General features: G+C 36.0%; 1 protein-coding gene across 1 annotated transcript in view; it reads right to left on the bottom strand.

The window, feature by feature from the left end:
- Positions 1-408: 408 nt before the first annotated feature.
- The window catches only part of KIAA0196 (KIAA0196 ortholog), a 27855-nt gene continuing 13797 nt past the window's right edge, over positions 409-14466 (bottom strand). The window contains exons 11-28 of the mRNA XM_010576922.1: positions 13185-13297; positions 12392-12558; positions 11688-11763; positions 10867-10977; positions 10603-10743; positions 9033-9113; positions 8245-8346; positions 7404-7583; positions 6574-6698; positions 6006-6168; positions 5139-5241; positions 4949-5028; positions 3823-3926; positions 3215-3344; positions 3001-3097; positions 2450-2603; positions 2076-2163; positions 409-796 (exon numbers count right to left, since the gene is read on the bottom strand). Coding sequence (XP_010575224.1) covers positions 740-796; positions 2076-2163; positions 2450-2603; positions 3001-3097; positions 3215-3344; positions 3823-3926; positions 4949-5028; positions 5139-5241; positions 6006-6168; positions 6574-6698; positions 7404-7583; positions 8245-8346; positions 9033-9113; positions 10603-10743; positions 10867-10977; positions 11688-11763; positions 12392-12558; positions 13185-13297 — 2072 coding nt within the window. The 3' untranslated portion in view covers positions 409-739. The remainder of the gene's footprint in view (positions 797-2075; positions 2164-2449; positions 2604-3000; positions 3098-3214; positions 3345-3822; positions 3927-4948; positions 5029-5138; positions 5242-6005; positions 6169-6573; positions 6699-7403; positions 7584-8244; positions 8347-9032; positions 9114-10602; positions 10744-10866; positions 10978-11687; positions 11764-12391; positions 12559-13184; positions 13298-14466) is intronic.

Raw genomic sequence — 14466 nt, 5'->3', positions numbered from 1 at the left:
AGAAGCTCTGGGGTCCAAGCTGGTCACGTACCAATGGAATATTGTTGTCCCAGTGACAGAACAACATCCCCCACTGGCTCTCCCACAGCAGCCCCTAGCAAGAAAATTATGCCAGGTATAAAAGATTCCATACCAAGACTGCAAGTTACATGAATAAACATCTTGCCCTGAACATTAGGCATGTTACAGTTGCACTGGAAGAAATATTTATGCCTATAAATAGCATGGCAGGACTTTTCAGTTATGGCTATTTAATTATTTTTCTGTCCTTTATAGAGGAAAATTAACTTTTGTAGCACAGAGGCAGATACCACATCTCCTTTTCACATTCATTCTCACTAATGGTTCTAACACTTTGGAATCTTCAGTCCTGGCAAACTATCCAACACCTTTATTTCCAATTTCATTGTTCATTTGTGATACAAAAGTCAAACTTCCACAAATAGTTCTTCAGAACAAAAAACTAAATGATTTATACATAAACAATTACATACAGCATTTATAATGTGCAGTACAAAATGTACACTGTTTGGATGAGATACAAATTGCTTATCATGCCAAGATTTAAACAAGTGTTAATTATATAGACTAGTGCTGATGGTTGCATTTCATAGAGACAGTTGTAGGTACTGCCTTAAAGCACAGAAAAGAGAGAGTTCTGAAAAGCTGTACTTGTGTCATTCTCAGTCCCCAACTCCCCATTTCAAGTTTGGGTGAAAGACTTGGTCCTTCTTCATATTCATAGAACAGTTCTGAATTCATCAAAAATGAAGCTAGGCACATGTGCTTCAACAACCTAAAGTAAACAGGAAGGCACAGTTAGGTGTTTTCTTCATTATTCATTTGTATTCTCTATTCATTCATTAACAAGACAATTAATCTATGAATCAAGCAGACAACACTATTGACCTGAACCACCCCAGCTTCAGGATGTGCTCCTGGATGCGTTCTTGCTTGGTGAACAAAGGGAGGGAGGAACACCTTGTCAGGCAGGTAAGGCAAACCCTGGGCTGTGAGGAATTGCCAGGACCATAGGTACTGTGTAAGACTGGAGGAATGCTGACACCCTCACTGCTGTTTCTCTACATAGCACCAGGCTGAAGTGGAAGCTAGCACAGGTACCACATACATCAGCTGTAAGACTGACAAGGGGACCTTCTACTACATTGCAGTGTGGGCTGGAAAGAAGAGAGAAACTGGAAGAATCTCTCTCTCTTTTAGTTGTGAGTATTAGCTGGGAAATGGCTTATTCAAGAATTATTGAGGCACAGCCTACAGCAAATAGGATAATGACTTACTTTTAATACCACATGTAAATAATATATCATCTTCAAATGCAGTTAAGTTGCATTTAACCCTAAAATAAAGTCTCTCTACAAGCCCAGACTTTCAGAACTTCCCTTGCACATGAAATAAAGAAGCTGCCTGCCATGCTTTGGCAGGAAGGGAAGGGAAGGAAATCAAGGACCGGAGATGGTGTTTCACCAAAATTTAGACTTCCTAATCAGCTTTTTGCCCTGCATTTAGAATACTGCTAAGTTTGTTACTACTTAATTCTGTAAGATCTCAGAACTTCTACTTTATTTCTTCTCTTCCCAAAATCCCCCCAGCAATGTACATGCTCTCCATAGATTAAATGGAACAGACTCTTCTTAAATCCACACCAAGCTGAAATCCTTTCTCTATTTTGTATCCTCTTTGTTTTTTCTAGAAAATAATTTTTCCATAAGGATACCATGACTAGTATAGTAGTAGTTACTCAAAGTATGCAAGTAACACAATTTGTAGTTTGTACAGGGTAAAAGAATTCATTATGACCCATTCCTATCAAGTAACAGATTTTTCATCTCTTTTTCCTTTTGGAAATCTTTCACAGAATATCTGAAACGGGTCAATACTGCTTTTTGGACAAAGTTAACAAGTCCATTATTTTGGATATTTGTTTAGAGATGATGCCATGTTCCAGAGTAGATATGCCTAATCAAACTGCTAGTACGTAACCACAGAATAAACCAAGATTTAGCTCCTCTGAAAAGTTCAGTGCTACATATAGGAGACATGGAATTCCTTCTTACCTTTCTTGGTAACTTTGTGTAGCGAATGTAATCTTCCAGAAACATGAGGGCACCCACTACATCAGCAGGCATTTCTGGTATCTTCTGGCTAAAATTAAACCACCATGAAGATCATATGCTTTCTAGCTGATCAGTTAGTTATTTGGATAAAATTACATGGAAACACCAGCCTTCAAATAACACGGTTTCCAACTAGGTACCATGTGATTCCATTACAAAAAGAAATAGTATTTTAATCTTGTATTTAGTCAAATATATTGTTATTATTATGTCAAATATACTCTGCTAGAAAAACATACTGAAGAAGCAGTGATAATACTACTGAAGCCCTCTTCACAAAGGTGATGCTTAGAGAAAAAGTAAAACATGGATACCTTGTGCACTGTTCCATCGTTGAACGAATAAACTGACCGATCAGAGCCAGAAATTGTTCTGTGTATCTTGAGTGAAACTGTTTCAACAGAGTAAGGAGTCCCAGAACTAAAGGAAGCCAATCAATCTGATCAGCTGGCCGCTTACACACCACTCCTGCACAGAAAAAAAATCCCCAAACAACACATGTTTATAAAACAGAACATATTCCTTATAGCAGAGGCAAACTTACATAATATACTCTAATGCTGTGCCTCCTCTTCTGCTTGCCCACATATAAAAATTAAGAACTAATGTAACAACTGCATGTCTTCCATAGCAAATAGCTTAATGATATTAACTAAGGCATAGGATGAAATGAGAAAATCAGGAGTTTGGATTCTGTTTCCTACACCATTGTATTTGGCTTCAATATTATAACAAACCTGTCTGGACACAACGGACTAAAGTCAGGAACCAAGTATTTTCTATGCAGATAATTTTACTATCTTCTCTACAGATAATTTCACATAGGTTTTCATTAGATTTAGACAAACAACAACTTATACAATACCTAAATTTCTGTTGTACTGAAGTTTTGGAAACTGGGAAATGAGAAATAGGAAGTTGACGGTGGGAAAATAAGGCAGACATTTTGTTGTTATGTAGATCTGGGGGAAAAGAAAAAGAAGAGGAACACAGTTCTTCCACATATTTTTTTTTCCTCAGTTAATAATCAATGCAATAGAAAAAGCAAACTGTACCAAGCACTGGAATGTAAGCCTGACCTTATTTAATGGATTGTGAATGCCAGCTGCTTCCAGATAAGCTGTGATTTCATACAAAAGAGTGTTGTCTTCTTTAGGATAAGGTAGTGATGGGTTCTGATAATGTGCTTCAATGTCAGCCAGTATTGCTCTAAAAGGAAAAGAAATTGATTATATTAAATACATATTTAAATTATCCCCAAATAAACCTTACGCAATGCCACATGTCATATTAAAGTAAAAACTCCAAAGACACAATACCTGTAAAAGGTTACAAGCAAGATTAAACCACCTTTTTTGGAATATCTTTTTACAAACATCATATTTGTTTCAAAATCAGCACCACACATTTTCACTGTTCTTACTTCTCATCCAAATATGACCTAAAATCCAGGTATAACCAAATGCAATTAGAAGCTGCACCATCCACTAGCATGTTCACACAAATTACTTGCCAAGTTATTTATTTTTAATGTTTTTGTTGCATTCAAATTCAAATACTCATCAACAAAAACCTAAATACAATCAGACTCCACATTTTTCCATCATTTAGATTTTAAGGATTGCCAAGTTGATAACAATTACATCACAGTGATACATGCAGCTCTTCAGCACATTTTGCTTCTTACTTATTGAGATTTTCCAAAGCAGCAGCCAAATGCTTGGAGTCAAATCTGCAGGAATAATTTAATTCATTGGTAATCTGTCTTCTTAAAATCTGCATCTGACCAACCTGTTGAAACAAACAAACAAAAAAAGGGTGGGGCATTATGCTCAACACAATGAAGGAAGAGTAAAGTTAAACTAAGGAAAAACAATTTACAGTTAAATAGATTACACAAAGTCCTCATTACACCTAACAGCCTTTGCAGGGCTGCCCAAAGCAGGGACATACACTGTGGTTGGAGATACTTCCTCATTCTCGTAACAGGGTACTGATTCAGACTGCCTGCAGTCAGAACTGACAGACCCCAACTGCGCAGTGCAGTCAAAGGAGAGGAGTAGTCACAATGCTCAAGATTTACACACAGCTCATGGTAGCAAATACAGGCAGTGTGAAAAGGGCACTAAAATGGTAACAGGTATAAAACCCCAGCTACTTGCTTGTTTTTCACTGGCAAGTGAAAATGCTTGTACTCTTTTCCCCACCTATCCCTAGACCGTAGGGTCAGCAATGGCAGGGATAAAAACCATCAGAGAGGTTTGTTGCAGTCAACCTTCCCCTTCCTTCCCTGACCATTCCTCTTCTCTTCAGTAACATAAACAAACATTCACATCACTCTGAAAAACACTGGTTGCAAAATATTGTTATAAAGACAAGATAAAGAGACATGTTAATGGGCTAACTTGTTTAAATCTTCCGCACGGTAGACTGCCTTCTGTGTAAACAAGGCAAGTTCAGGAAATGCTACTGCTCCAAACTTTAGCCTCAGGTACATTATGTTCACAAGGTACTGTGGGGAGTCTCAGAGCTCCTGATACTGAGCACTGACTTGGTCTTCCCAGATCAGATCTCTAGTGCCAGACTCCATTTTTGGCGAACTGCTACATATGAATCTCAGCGCCAAGCACTTTGTGGAGTATGAACTGTCCATACAAACAAAGCTCAGGAACCCTTGCAAATCCAGGCCTGCTTCACTCAGGATGTTACAGAATTGCAGGTCAACATAATACAACATTGTAAAAAAAGCAGATTAGAGTATATAACTAGAGCCTAGAGTGAATTCTGCATATCACTAAGTAACATAAACCTACCTTCATTATGGAGTCTAAATATGCTGTCCAGATCTTTTGAGTTTTTGCAATTGCTGCAGAATAAACCTTGTTTGAATTTGCTGAGGAAAGAAAAAGGGTGAGGCATTTAAAACAGAACACATAAGAAGAGAAATAAATGCAAGCGTACAAAGACAATGGCTTGCTTTCATCTTAACCAGTAAGCACTTACCTATAATTCCTTTGAGAGGACTGACAGCATTCATAAGTGCTTTTAAGGTATCCTGTACTGTCTTGTCACACAATATATTTTTCTGAAACATACTGAGGAAATTCTAAATAGAAGAAAGAAATAAGTAAGTAAAATCCTCACACATGTACTCTATGCTTAATCTTGGTGGTACAAGAGCCACATTTTTTGACAGCAGGGAAGGAATATTTCCACAGACGAAGAGTTGAGGAATTCTGTAGTTAGACTTTGTGCTCTTCTGAGTTATGCTAATCAGTGATGCTAATCACTGTTAGGACAATTAGCAGATCCCCCTCATCAATATGTAATACCCACTGCAGACAACTATTAATTCAGTTTTTGAGGAAGAACTGTCTTCATCCATACTTATTTTCCTTAAAATCTTTAACCAGGCTAGGATTGGATTCCTCTCAGAAAATAAAAAAAAATTAGTTTCACATAGAGGTAGGTATTAGTGAAAAAGTCATTACGAGAAATTGACACTTTATTTATTTCATGGTAGACCCAAACAACCTAATTCTTTGTTGATATCTAGGCAGAAAGATAGAAGTTGACCTGAGATCAACTTTTAAGTATACACAAAGTCTACACCTTCAAAAGGCATTCCTTGCAAACCACTGTTTAATGTAACACATAACCTGGTGTTACACAGCACCATTTATTCAAGAATACCAACTTTTGTAATTATATCTGTAACTGAAATTCTTACCTTTGGGTTTGAATACACATTTTTCAAATGCTTTTGATTTCAATTTACCATTTAAAAAAATTAACAGATATTTTATTTCACTAGAAGTTACTAAACAATAAAAGCATCGTGACCTTGAGAAACCAAAGTTCGAAAATTACCTGCAGCTCCTTTACAATCATGAAACACAGCAGCCTGTCTAAACCATTGAGACCAAAGGTACCTAAAGTATCTTGGATCTCTGAGAAGAGACGACTATTGGTTACTTCCTGATGAGTTTTGATATCATACCAGGTGTTCATTTGGTCAATGTAACATGTGATTCTGAGGAAAAAATAAACAAACAAATACTTCAGAACAAGTTGCAGACAGTTCCTGTGAAAATCTGAGTGATGAGTTATCTTATTCAGGCAGAGATTAGAAAGACTCGCTAAGTATCTCAGGTGATGTTTAGTTACTCCTCTCTCCACAAGGATTCTGTCACCCTTTCCTGGTTTACCTCTCCTTTATTTGTGTAACACACTGTTTTCCTCCTTAGACTAAAATCACAACTTTTCTAGACCAGTTTTTGAAATGTATAGGATGGATTGTGTAAATTTGGTTTTAGATAAAGACGGTGATATGACAGCTAAGCAAAAACTAGTTGTTGTATACTTTGTTTGTATATGGTGGAATTGGAGCAATCCAATGCATGGTGCTTTAATATAGTTTGTGACACACAGTACTTACTTTGGGTCTGTGATCCTCAGGATTTCTCTACAAAGCCGACCAATAAATGTTACAGATTCATCCACAGGTGTGAATTTTGGTATGGGAATGTGAGTAGACTGGTATATGCTTTGCCAGTCTTGAATCTGAAAAATAAGTTTTAGAGTAATTTGCAATGTTACCATTGCATGTTTTTAATTTGCTTAGAAATTTTATTCCTTTTGTTTAATTTAAAAAGAGCACACTGTAAAACAATATTGTAAATTACACACAGCAGAACACTATAAATAGAGAATAAAGCAAAGAGTGAGTCTTATGACAAAGAGCAAGCAGAAGATAAGTGTGGAGGTTGAAAGAACTACCTACATTTCTGGTGAGAATTCCATCTGCTCCTTTCTGCAGTAAGACTAGCCACCATTTTGTTAGCTATATTTAAGATCTATTCACTCTACCACTTGTGAAATATCACAAAGAGCTGGTAACTACTGCAGTCTTTCTAAGCCTGCATTCTGATGGCTAACAATAGATACAGAGAGGACTACTGTGATTCAGTAATTATTTTCTGTTTTCTTTGAGAAAGAGAGGAAGGATATTGTTCACTGGCAAGAGATACTAAAATACTCCGGGGTACTTTGCTCTTCTTATGTACAACTAATGCAGTGGGGATGCTGAAATAATTTAGAAAAAAGCTGGAGGCAGATGTTTTACATAGTAGTTAGCACATTTAGTTTAAGTCACAACAGTATGGACGGTGCACAGTGGGGTACATATGCTCCATCAGTCACAAGCTTTAACATCCAAATATTAAGACATTTATCATCTTTTTACTCATTCTTGTTTTTGACTAGCACCTTTGTTCTTAAGAAGTTATTGCACTCCTGTTCCACATTGTAGTTAATAATACGAGACACTTCCTCTTGCCAAATTTTTAAACCATATATGTTGACATAATCCTGGATATATTCAAATGATCGATGGAACCCATCCATTGTAGCTGCCATTTCTTTCAGTTTGGGCATCAGTTCGCTTGGCTACAGATGAAAAAAAAAAACAAAACAACAAAAGAAAGATAAACTCAAAACTGTGAACAGGTAGAATGCAAAGAAAATATATAAGGCTTCTAAATGCCTTTACACAAAAACCTCTAGAGGATTTCACTATGCTCCAGCCAAAACTGAAAAGCACTGAGAAATTTATCAAAGGTTGTTTGATACCTGAAGTAATTCTTCTTACTAAATATTTTTTCCTTCTGCTTTTAATGTCTATTTTAGGCTTCAGTGGTACTACTGACTGATCTTGGAGAGAGACTCAAGAATCTGGACAGGATTAAAACAAGGAGTCACTCTCCTATTCTATCATTGCCTTTCTATGTTTACCTGGCTTATACATATCATGTGTTGTCATCAGTCGTCACAGACAAAGACAGAACTGTGAAGTCAGAATGGACAGGACACTTGACAATAGAATAAAAATATGGTTTTGAATTCTGTGTACTCTTAGCAGTTTATAAACTCATTTTAACATCAAATAAGGCATTCCAAATAACCTTTGAGTTCAAAAAGTGTGCTTTTTTGCAAAAAGGAAATCTGTACAGAAAAGTATGAATTATTTCCTAGAAGGTACTATAATAAAAGAGGTCCCAGCAAACCCAAGATACATAAAAAAATAAAATAAAATCAAGCTGTTACACACCTTGGCTCTAGGATTAAAGATGAGTCCCCTGTGAAGAGCTAGAGCTACCCGTTTTACTAGCTCCTTTCTTATTCCATCCTCTAGTAACTGTTTTGGGTCCACCTAAGTTGAAGAAACATATTTTTCTTAAAGTCAGAAGGTATAAAAAAACCAAAAAAACAAAAAACAAGTATTTCGTTTGTACCAAGAAAGATACTAAGTACTTATGACGAATTGGAAAGCATTGCTAACAGATGTACTTTCCTGCCAGTGCTTGTCCAAAGAATAAATATTTGAACACTTGTACTAGATAATAAGCAGTTCCTTTAAGTTGAATGGCAAAGGTCTGCAGTTCCCGTATTCAATCTTTGTTAATGATCCATTGAGAATGTTGTACAATTATAAGAAGCCAGTATGCATTAAGAAGTGTATATTTCTTCAATTATACTTGCTCCTGGTCCTGAAAGAGGTATCTTAATGCAGGAAGAACAGTCTTTGCCAATGGAAGAAACAGCTCTTCAGAAAAGCTTGCAGTCATTTTTCCAGTAGGAAAAAAAAACCCCAAAGAGCGCCAATTAAGGCTGATTAATTTATTTACAATCAGCACTGTGGGTTCTTAACAACCTTAAATAATACAGTTCTTTTCTGAACGTCAAGTTAGGTGTCACCGTTTGAAAATTTGTAGGCAAACTTATTTTTTCTTGGCTTTTTATCTTTCCTCAAGGTCTTGCTTAATGTGCTGAAATATCTGTGCTAAAGTCGTAATTGCCACTGAATGACTTTTTCCTACTAGAATAATGGAACATTACCTTGATGATACCAACTAAAGTAGTTTTCATCATGAGGATACCTTCAGTGAAGATTGAAATTGCGTGGGTTAGCTTGGCAACCTTCAATAGAAAGAGAAAATACAATATATTAAAGTGATTCAATAGATTAAAATAATTACACTAAAAAGGTATACATCTTTCCCAGTTGTAGCTTCCCATTTTAGATTAAAGTAATTTGCACTGATATAGTTTCAGTTTTACATCTTGTTCTAGACTTACTTATACTACAATAATAATCTTGCTTTTAATTAGATCAATATAGGTATGTTACCAGCAGGAAAGAACAGGTAACACTCAGAGGCTTTACAGAGATTATGGGAGGAAAGACCTAGCCAGCTATATCATGTGTGTACAAATCATGGACAAAACTCTTAAGTTGGTACCTTTGAGCTGGCTAGGGACACAGCTTGAAGTAGTTATTTCATAAAAAAGCCTGCTGCCAGCAATGAGTCCACTTCAATATTTCCACTGATTTAATACAGTAGCACATTCACTTAGTTTTAAATTATTAGGTGAGCATCCTTAAGCTCAGAGTTCAGACAAGCCAGTCTTTTGCCTTTAAGACATTTACAACATAGAACAGAAACAACATAGTTCAGACTTAACGATTCCACAGAAATCAAAAGTGAAAAGCTTTTGTGTGAGATGATTAGTTTCCCCTCTACCTCCTCAAAATAAAATAAATATTACTGAATACTGCCTCCTCCTCCATCCCTGCCTCTCTGCCTTCCCCCACCACCCCAAATAAACTGTCTTTACAAAGTTTAATGAGGGAGTCTAAACCTAGTGTTTAGGTCTGAATGTCAGCATAATCAGAGACCACAGCCTGTTTGTATAAAACTCCTAACAAGTAAGCACTTAGGCAAAAACTGCTGGAAAAAGCTGGCATCTTAACTGATAATTGGAGAGATCAAAGATGCATTCTTTGAGGGAAAGAGTTACTGCTCTACTCAGGTTTTTGCTGCTCATCTTTCTCTATTCAAAATAAACCCAAGTAGTTTTAGTGTTTGCTCACTCTTCCAGACTTATAACAGTGCAAAAGAAAAAAACCCATACAAAAAGCCAATGAGCAATAGCAGCTTTATCTGATCAAACAAACATGCCTCCATCCTGTCTTCACATTTGAGGGCAGCAAAAAGCTTAACCCTGCTGACTTATTCAGCCTTCAACCTTCTTCTCCTGGAACAAGCATTCCAAATGTGGAGAGCTTCATTTCAGACTTGGGATTTTAGTTTGTTTTTTTTCCTCTCTACCTAAATAAATCCAAAAATCTTTACCCTAATTTATAAATATATTTAGTTCTCCTTCCCTTTTCTACAAGATCAAAAGTTCAAACTTTTACCAACAGAAGAGCAAAAGTTACTCATCTGTCCTCAGGAAACCTAAGATATACTCATGATAACACTAGTCAATTTTAATTCTTACTCAGTCAACAAATCCAACTTCACTGTTGAAGTATAACTCTATGGAGCTGTACCTATTTTAACTTAGGCTGGAGTTGGCCACCTATAACGTATTCTTTTTCAGAATACCCTATTTTTAACTGCACCTCGTATCGTGGTCCAAGCTGAGCATAATCTCGTAGTTTGTCCTTATCAAGGCGAGTAGGCACTTCAATAATATCATGAGTCTGAAGCTTTATAATTTTGAGAAGAGATGTAAACATGCTTTCTGGAATTATCTGTAGAACCTTTGTAAATGAGAGAAGAAACAAGCACAGTCAGTATATTCTCATTAAAAAAAAACAACAAAAAACTTCAATTAAGAGAAAGTAAGTAGAGAACAAGACAATTACACCTTTTCAAATGCCTACCTTTCTTACATAGGAAACCAACTCGCCCGAATAATACTGTGATACACTGAGAAGATCAGGACTGTTTGCTTGATTGATGCGGAGAAGTGGCAAGTCAAGTGCAGAAGCAAGCTAGAAATAAAGTTAACATTCTAACTTCACATGTCTGTTTTTCTAATGTAAATTACACGCTTGATCTCTCCTGCTCAGGCTCTTAACCTACAACTCAAACCACTAGATTCTTCCTGAAGAGCAGTGTTACTACATCAGGTTTGCCAACAACAACAACAACAAAATTGTTAAAAGTCAAAAAAAGTCCAACAGCCTATAATGCTACATTCCCCTTACTAATTTTTTTTAAATCGTACCAGCTGCACAAGATATTTTTTCATTGTAATTTTACACTCCCTCCCATGCTATTTTGCACTCTTATTTCTACACAACATATTTTCATTTGATGCCAGATCTTCACGACAGACAAAGGGCATAGCCAACATAACTTTTGTATTTCCTTCAGCCTCCTCCAATACATATGCAGGGGATCCCATCTATGCACCAATGTCTCCAGCAAATAACTGTAATGAGTAGAAGCTGGATGATGAGACTTATTTGCCTAACAGCAGTAATATAACTGGCTGCATAAAAAACCATGCATAACTTGGTTTTATTTTCTTTAAAACTAACCTTGGGTTAATTTAATACAGTCTAAAAAACCCAGATATAGAAAATGTTGGTAAAAGGAAGTTTTGACTCTTCTGTGACTTCACAGCCTTAAGGCCTATTTAACAAATGCTTTGGTTGACCTGCAGTGTTCAAGTACCTTCACCGTTGTTCATGCTTACCTTTAGGAAAGTGGCTCTGAGTTTAGTTACCATAGAAGGACTGACTCTTATGCTTTCCTGCATAATAGATGTAAAGCTGGGGTAGGAAACAAACAAAACAAATCAACTTCCTCCCCTGAAACTCTTATTTTAAACTCTTAAATCACATGTCACCAGCACCAGTGTAATCTAGAAAGAGCACAGGAGATTGCTAAAGAACTTCACTAGAGGAGAATTTTGAGCTGAAGAGATATTGGCTTACAAAAACCCCTGTAAGATAAAGGGGTAGGTGGGGCAAAAGAAGAAGGCATCAGGGAGTGTTAACAGCCAAGGCAATGAAGTAGCAGCTCAGCAAAATCACACCATGGAAAATGAGTTCTCTAACATTTGTCTTTTATTGTTTCTTTTGGTTGAAATAGGAACTCCAGTATTTTGGAGAACACTTAACTAGACTAAGGCTGGAGACAGAAGCTTATTAAAATTGTTATATTTAGAACAGGATAGAGAGCAAAAAGTTAGAGTATCACTTAACCTGCAGCTAACAACATAACAAGGATGACTGTTAATTCTTGTTTGAGTTGATTAGGGTTAAATATACTCAACAACTCACAGAACAAGGCTGGTTTTAAATTGGAAATTTTATGGTATTAATATTTATGCATGTTATTTCGCACAAGTTTCGCAAATGATGACTGACTTAGAAGAAAAAGCTCCTGCTCAGATACCTGTCAATTAGTTGCCAAGCATAAGAAAGATCACCAACTATCTGCATGGTGATCAAGACCTCTTCTTTAATGTTGATAGTTCGGATCATCTGATGGAGAAATTTCCGGGTGTCAGCCAGAAACTGGCAAACTTGCAGGTTAGTTTCCAGCTGGTGAAACTCTTGGACCTATATTTAAACAAACCAACCACATAAAACAATCCTTTTTTTCCTGTTCATCTTTAAGGACAGCAATACAAATAGAATCAGTAAACTGACATTTCTTCAGGATATTATTACAGTAAGACACTTAACAAATACTAGCCTACTTTAGAATGGATTAAATAATAAATTTCACAAAGTTACTCAAAGAGGTGTACTGTGAAACACCATACTGAGTATTCTTTTATACCCTGGAAGTAGAAGACATGCATACATAACAAATATGGCTATTTTTATTTTGCCTTTCAAATTACTCTTTCTAGTTTCAAATGAATTTATTTTCAGAATTTCTAATAAAATGAGTAATGTTGCCAAATAACACTTAATACTGAATTCATTTCTTAAAAAAACCCCTACTAATCCTCAGATGCAGGTGGCATTATGTTTCATGCTATATCCCTTATTTTACAATCACAAGGTCTATTAGCAAGTCCTGCTGACTGTATATATAAAACTGCAAAGATCTACAGACTTAAACAGTTGTTAAAATGCAGATCTGTTTTTTAACTCATCTATCGGAAGTTGGTGCATGTGTATCAAGTGCTATTTTTCAAAAGGACAAGGTCATTTATCTCAAAAATTCTTTGCCATACCTCCTCTAGTGCCTGTATTAGCTGCACAGTTTTTCTGCCTGCTGCAGTGGAATCATCATAGTTTAGAGACATTATTTGCTTGGAGATTTCTCTGAACCAAGCCTGAAGATTTTCTATGTAAGAACAAGAAAAAATTAATCAAATCTTTGCATGTACAGTAAGCAACAAAGACAGGGTACTTGCTAGTAAAAAAAAACAAAACCAAAAAACCCCCAATAATATTAAATGCTATACATGTAGGAGATTATTTAAAACGTCTTCATCTTACTCTTAAAACTCTAGTCTTTCAGCATGTAGACTTGTAAAGAGGCAAATGCTCAGCTAAGTTTCACATACAACATTAAAAAAACCCAACTACCAACACAAATGGGCATTATAAAATCTACACAAGGATGATAAAGCCCTTTAAATCAGAAATTTGTGTTTTATGAACGGTTTTACAATGTTAATTGCCTTTGCAGTTGCAATTTCTATGTTTTAGCTACAAGTGTGCTGACCTGAAAAAGATAAAAGGAAGTATTTCAGTAAGGTAATTCTGCTTTTAATTGGAAGCAAGTGAGAAAATTGCCTGTATTCTAAGTTTTGTTGTTTTAGATTAATCACAAATGTTGCCCTTATATTGACACTTTATTCAGTGTTCCTGATCAAATGAGAGAGTGATTTACAATTCTTAGAATAAGAATTACGCTAGTTCAAGGGGAAAAAAAAAAAAAAAAAGAAACGTTTCAAAAAACAGAGTAAGAAATTTGGAAAGAAATATAGATTCATTGCTTTTAAGTCCTTGGACAACTTAGAGAATCAGAAAAATACCACTCAGTGCAGAAGAGAAGTAAAAGAAGGTTTGAAAAGATGCCGATACAACAGAAATCCAGTTTACAACTAGGGAAAAAATGAGAGGAGAGGTTAAACCTCCCCCTTATTTAATGGGCATGATCTTCGCACTCCTTTGTACATAGGAGACAGTAACGTGATCTCCATTCTACACGGAAAAGTGAACTGGCATTTCATAGTCTTACCTGGCATATCTAAATAAAGGGATAAAAAATATTTTAAAAAATACAGCCATCTAAATATTAGGTACCTAAATATGGCTTACATGGAATATATGCGGAAAACCTAAACAAGACAGCATGTAAGAGACCTCTGTGCCAGCTGAGGGACGTGAAATTTTTTCTTATTATCAGTATTAGCATCATGTATTTTCTTTGGTATTAGCTTAGAAATAAAAAACAAAATTCTCCCCCCCCCCCCCCCCCCCTTCTCTTCTTATTCATCATTTTTT

The sequence above is a fragment of the Haliaeetus leucocephalus genome, unplaced genomic scaffold, assembly GCF_000737465.1.
Source record: "Haliaeetus leucocephalus isolate CR32 unplaced genomic scaffold, Haliaeetus_leucocephalus-4.0 Scaffold555, whole genome shotgun sequence".
NCBI classification, from domain to species: domain Eukaryota; kingdom Metazoa; phylum Chordata; class Aves; order Accipitriformes; family Accipitridae; genus Haliaeetus; species Haliaeetus leucocephalus.
The sequence above is the reverse complement of the archived record's forward strand: the minus strand, read 5'-3'. Positions and strand labels throughout refer to the sequence as shown.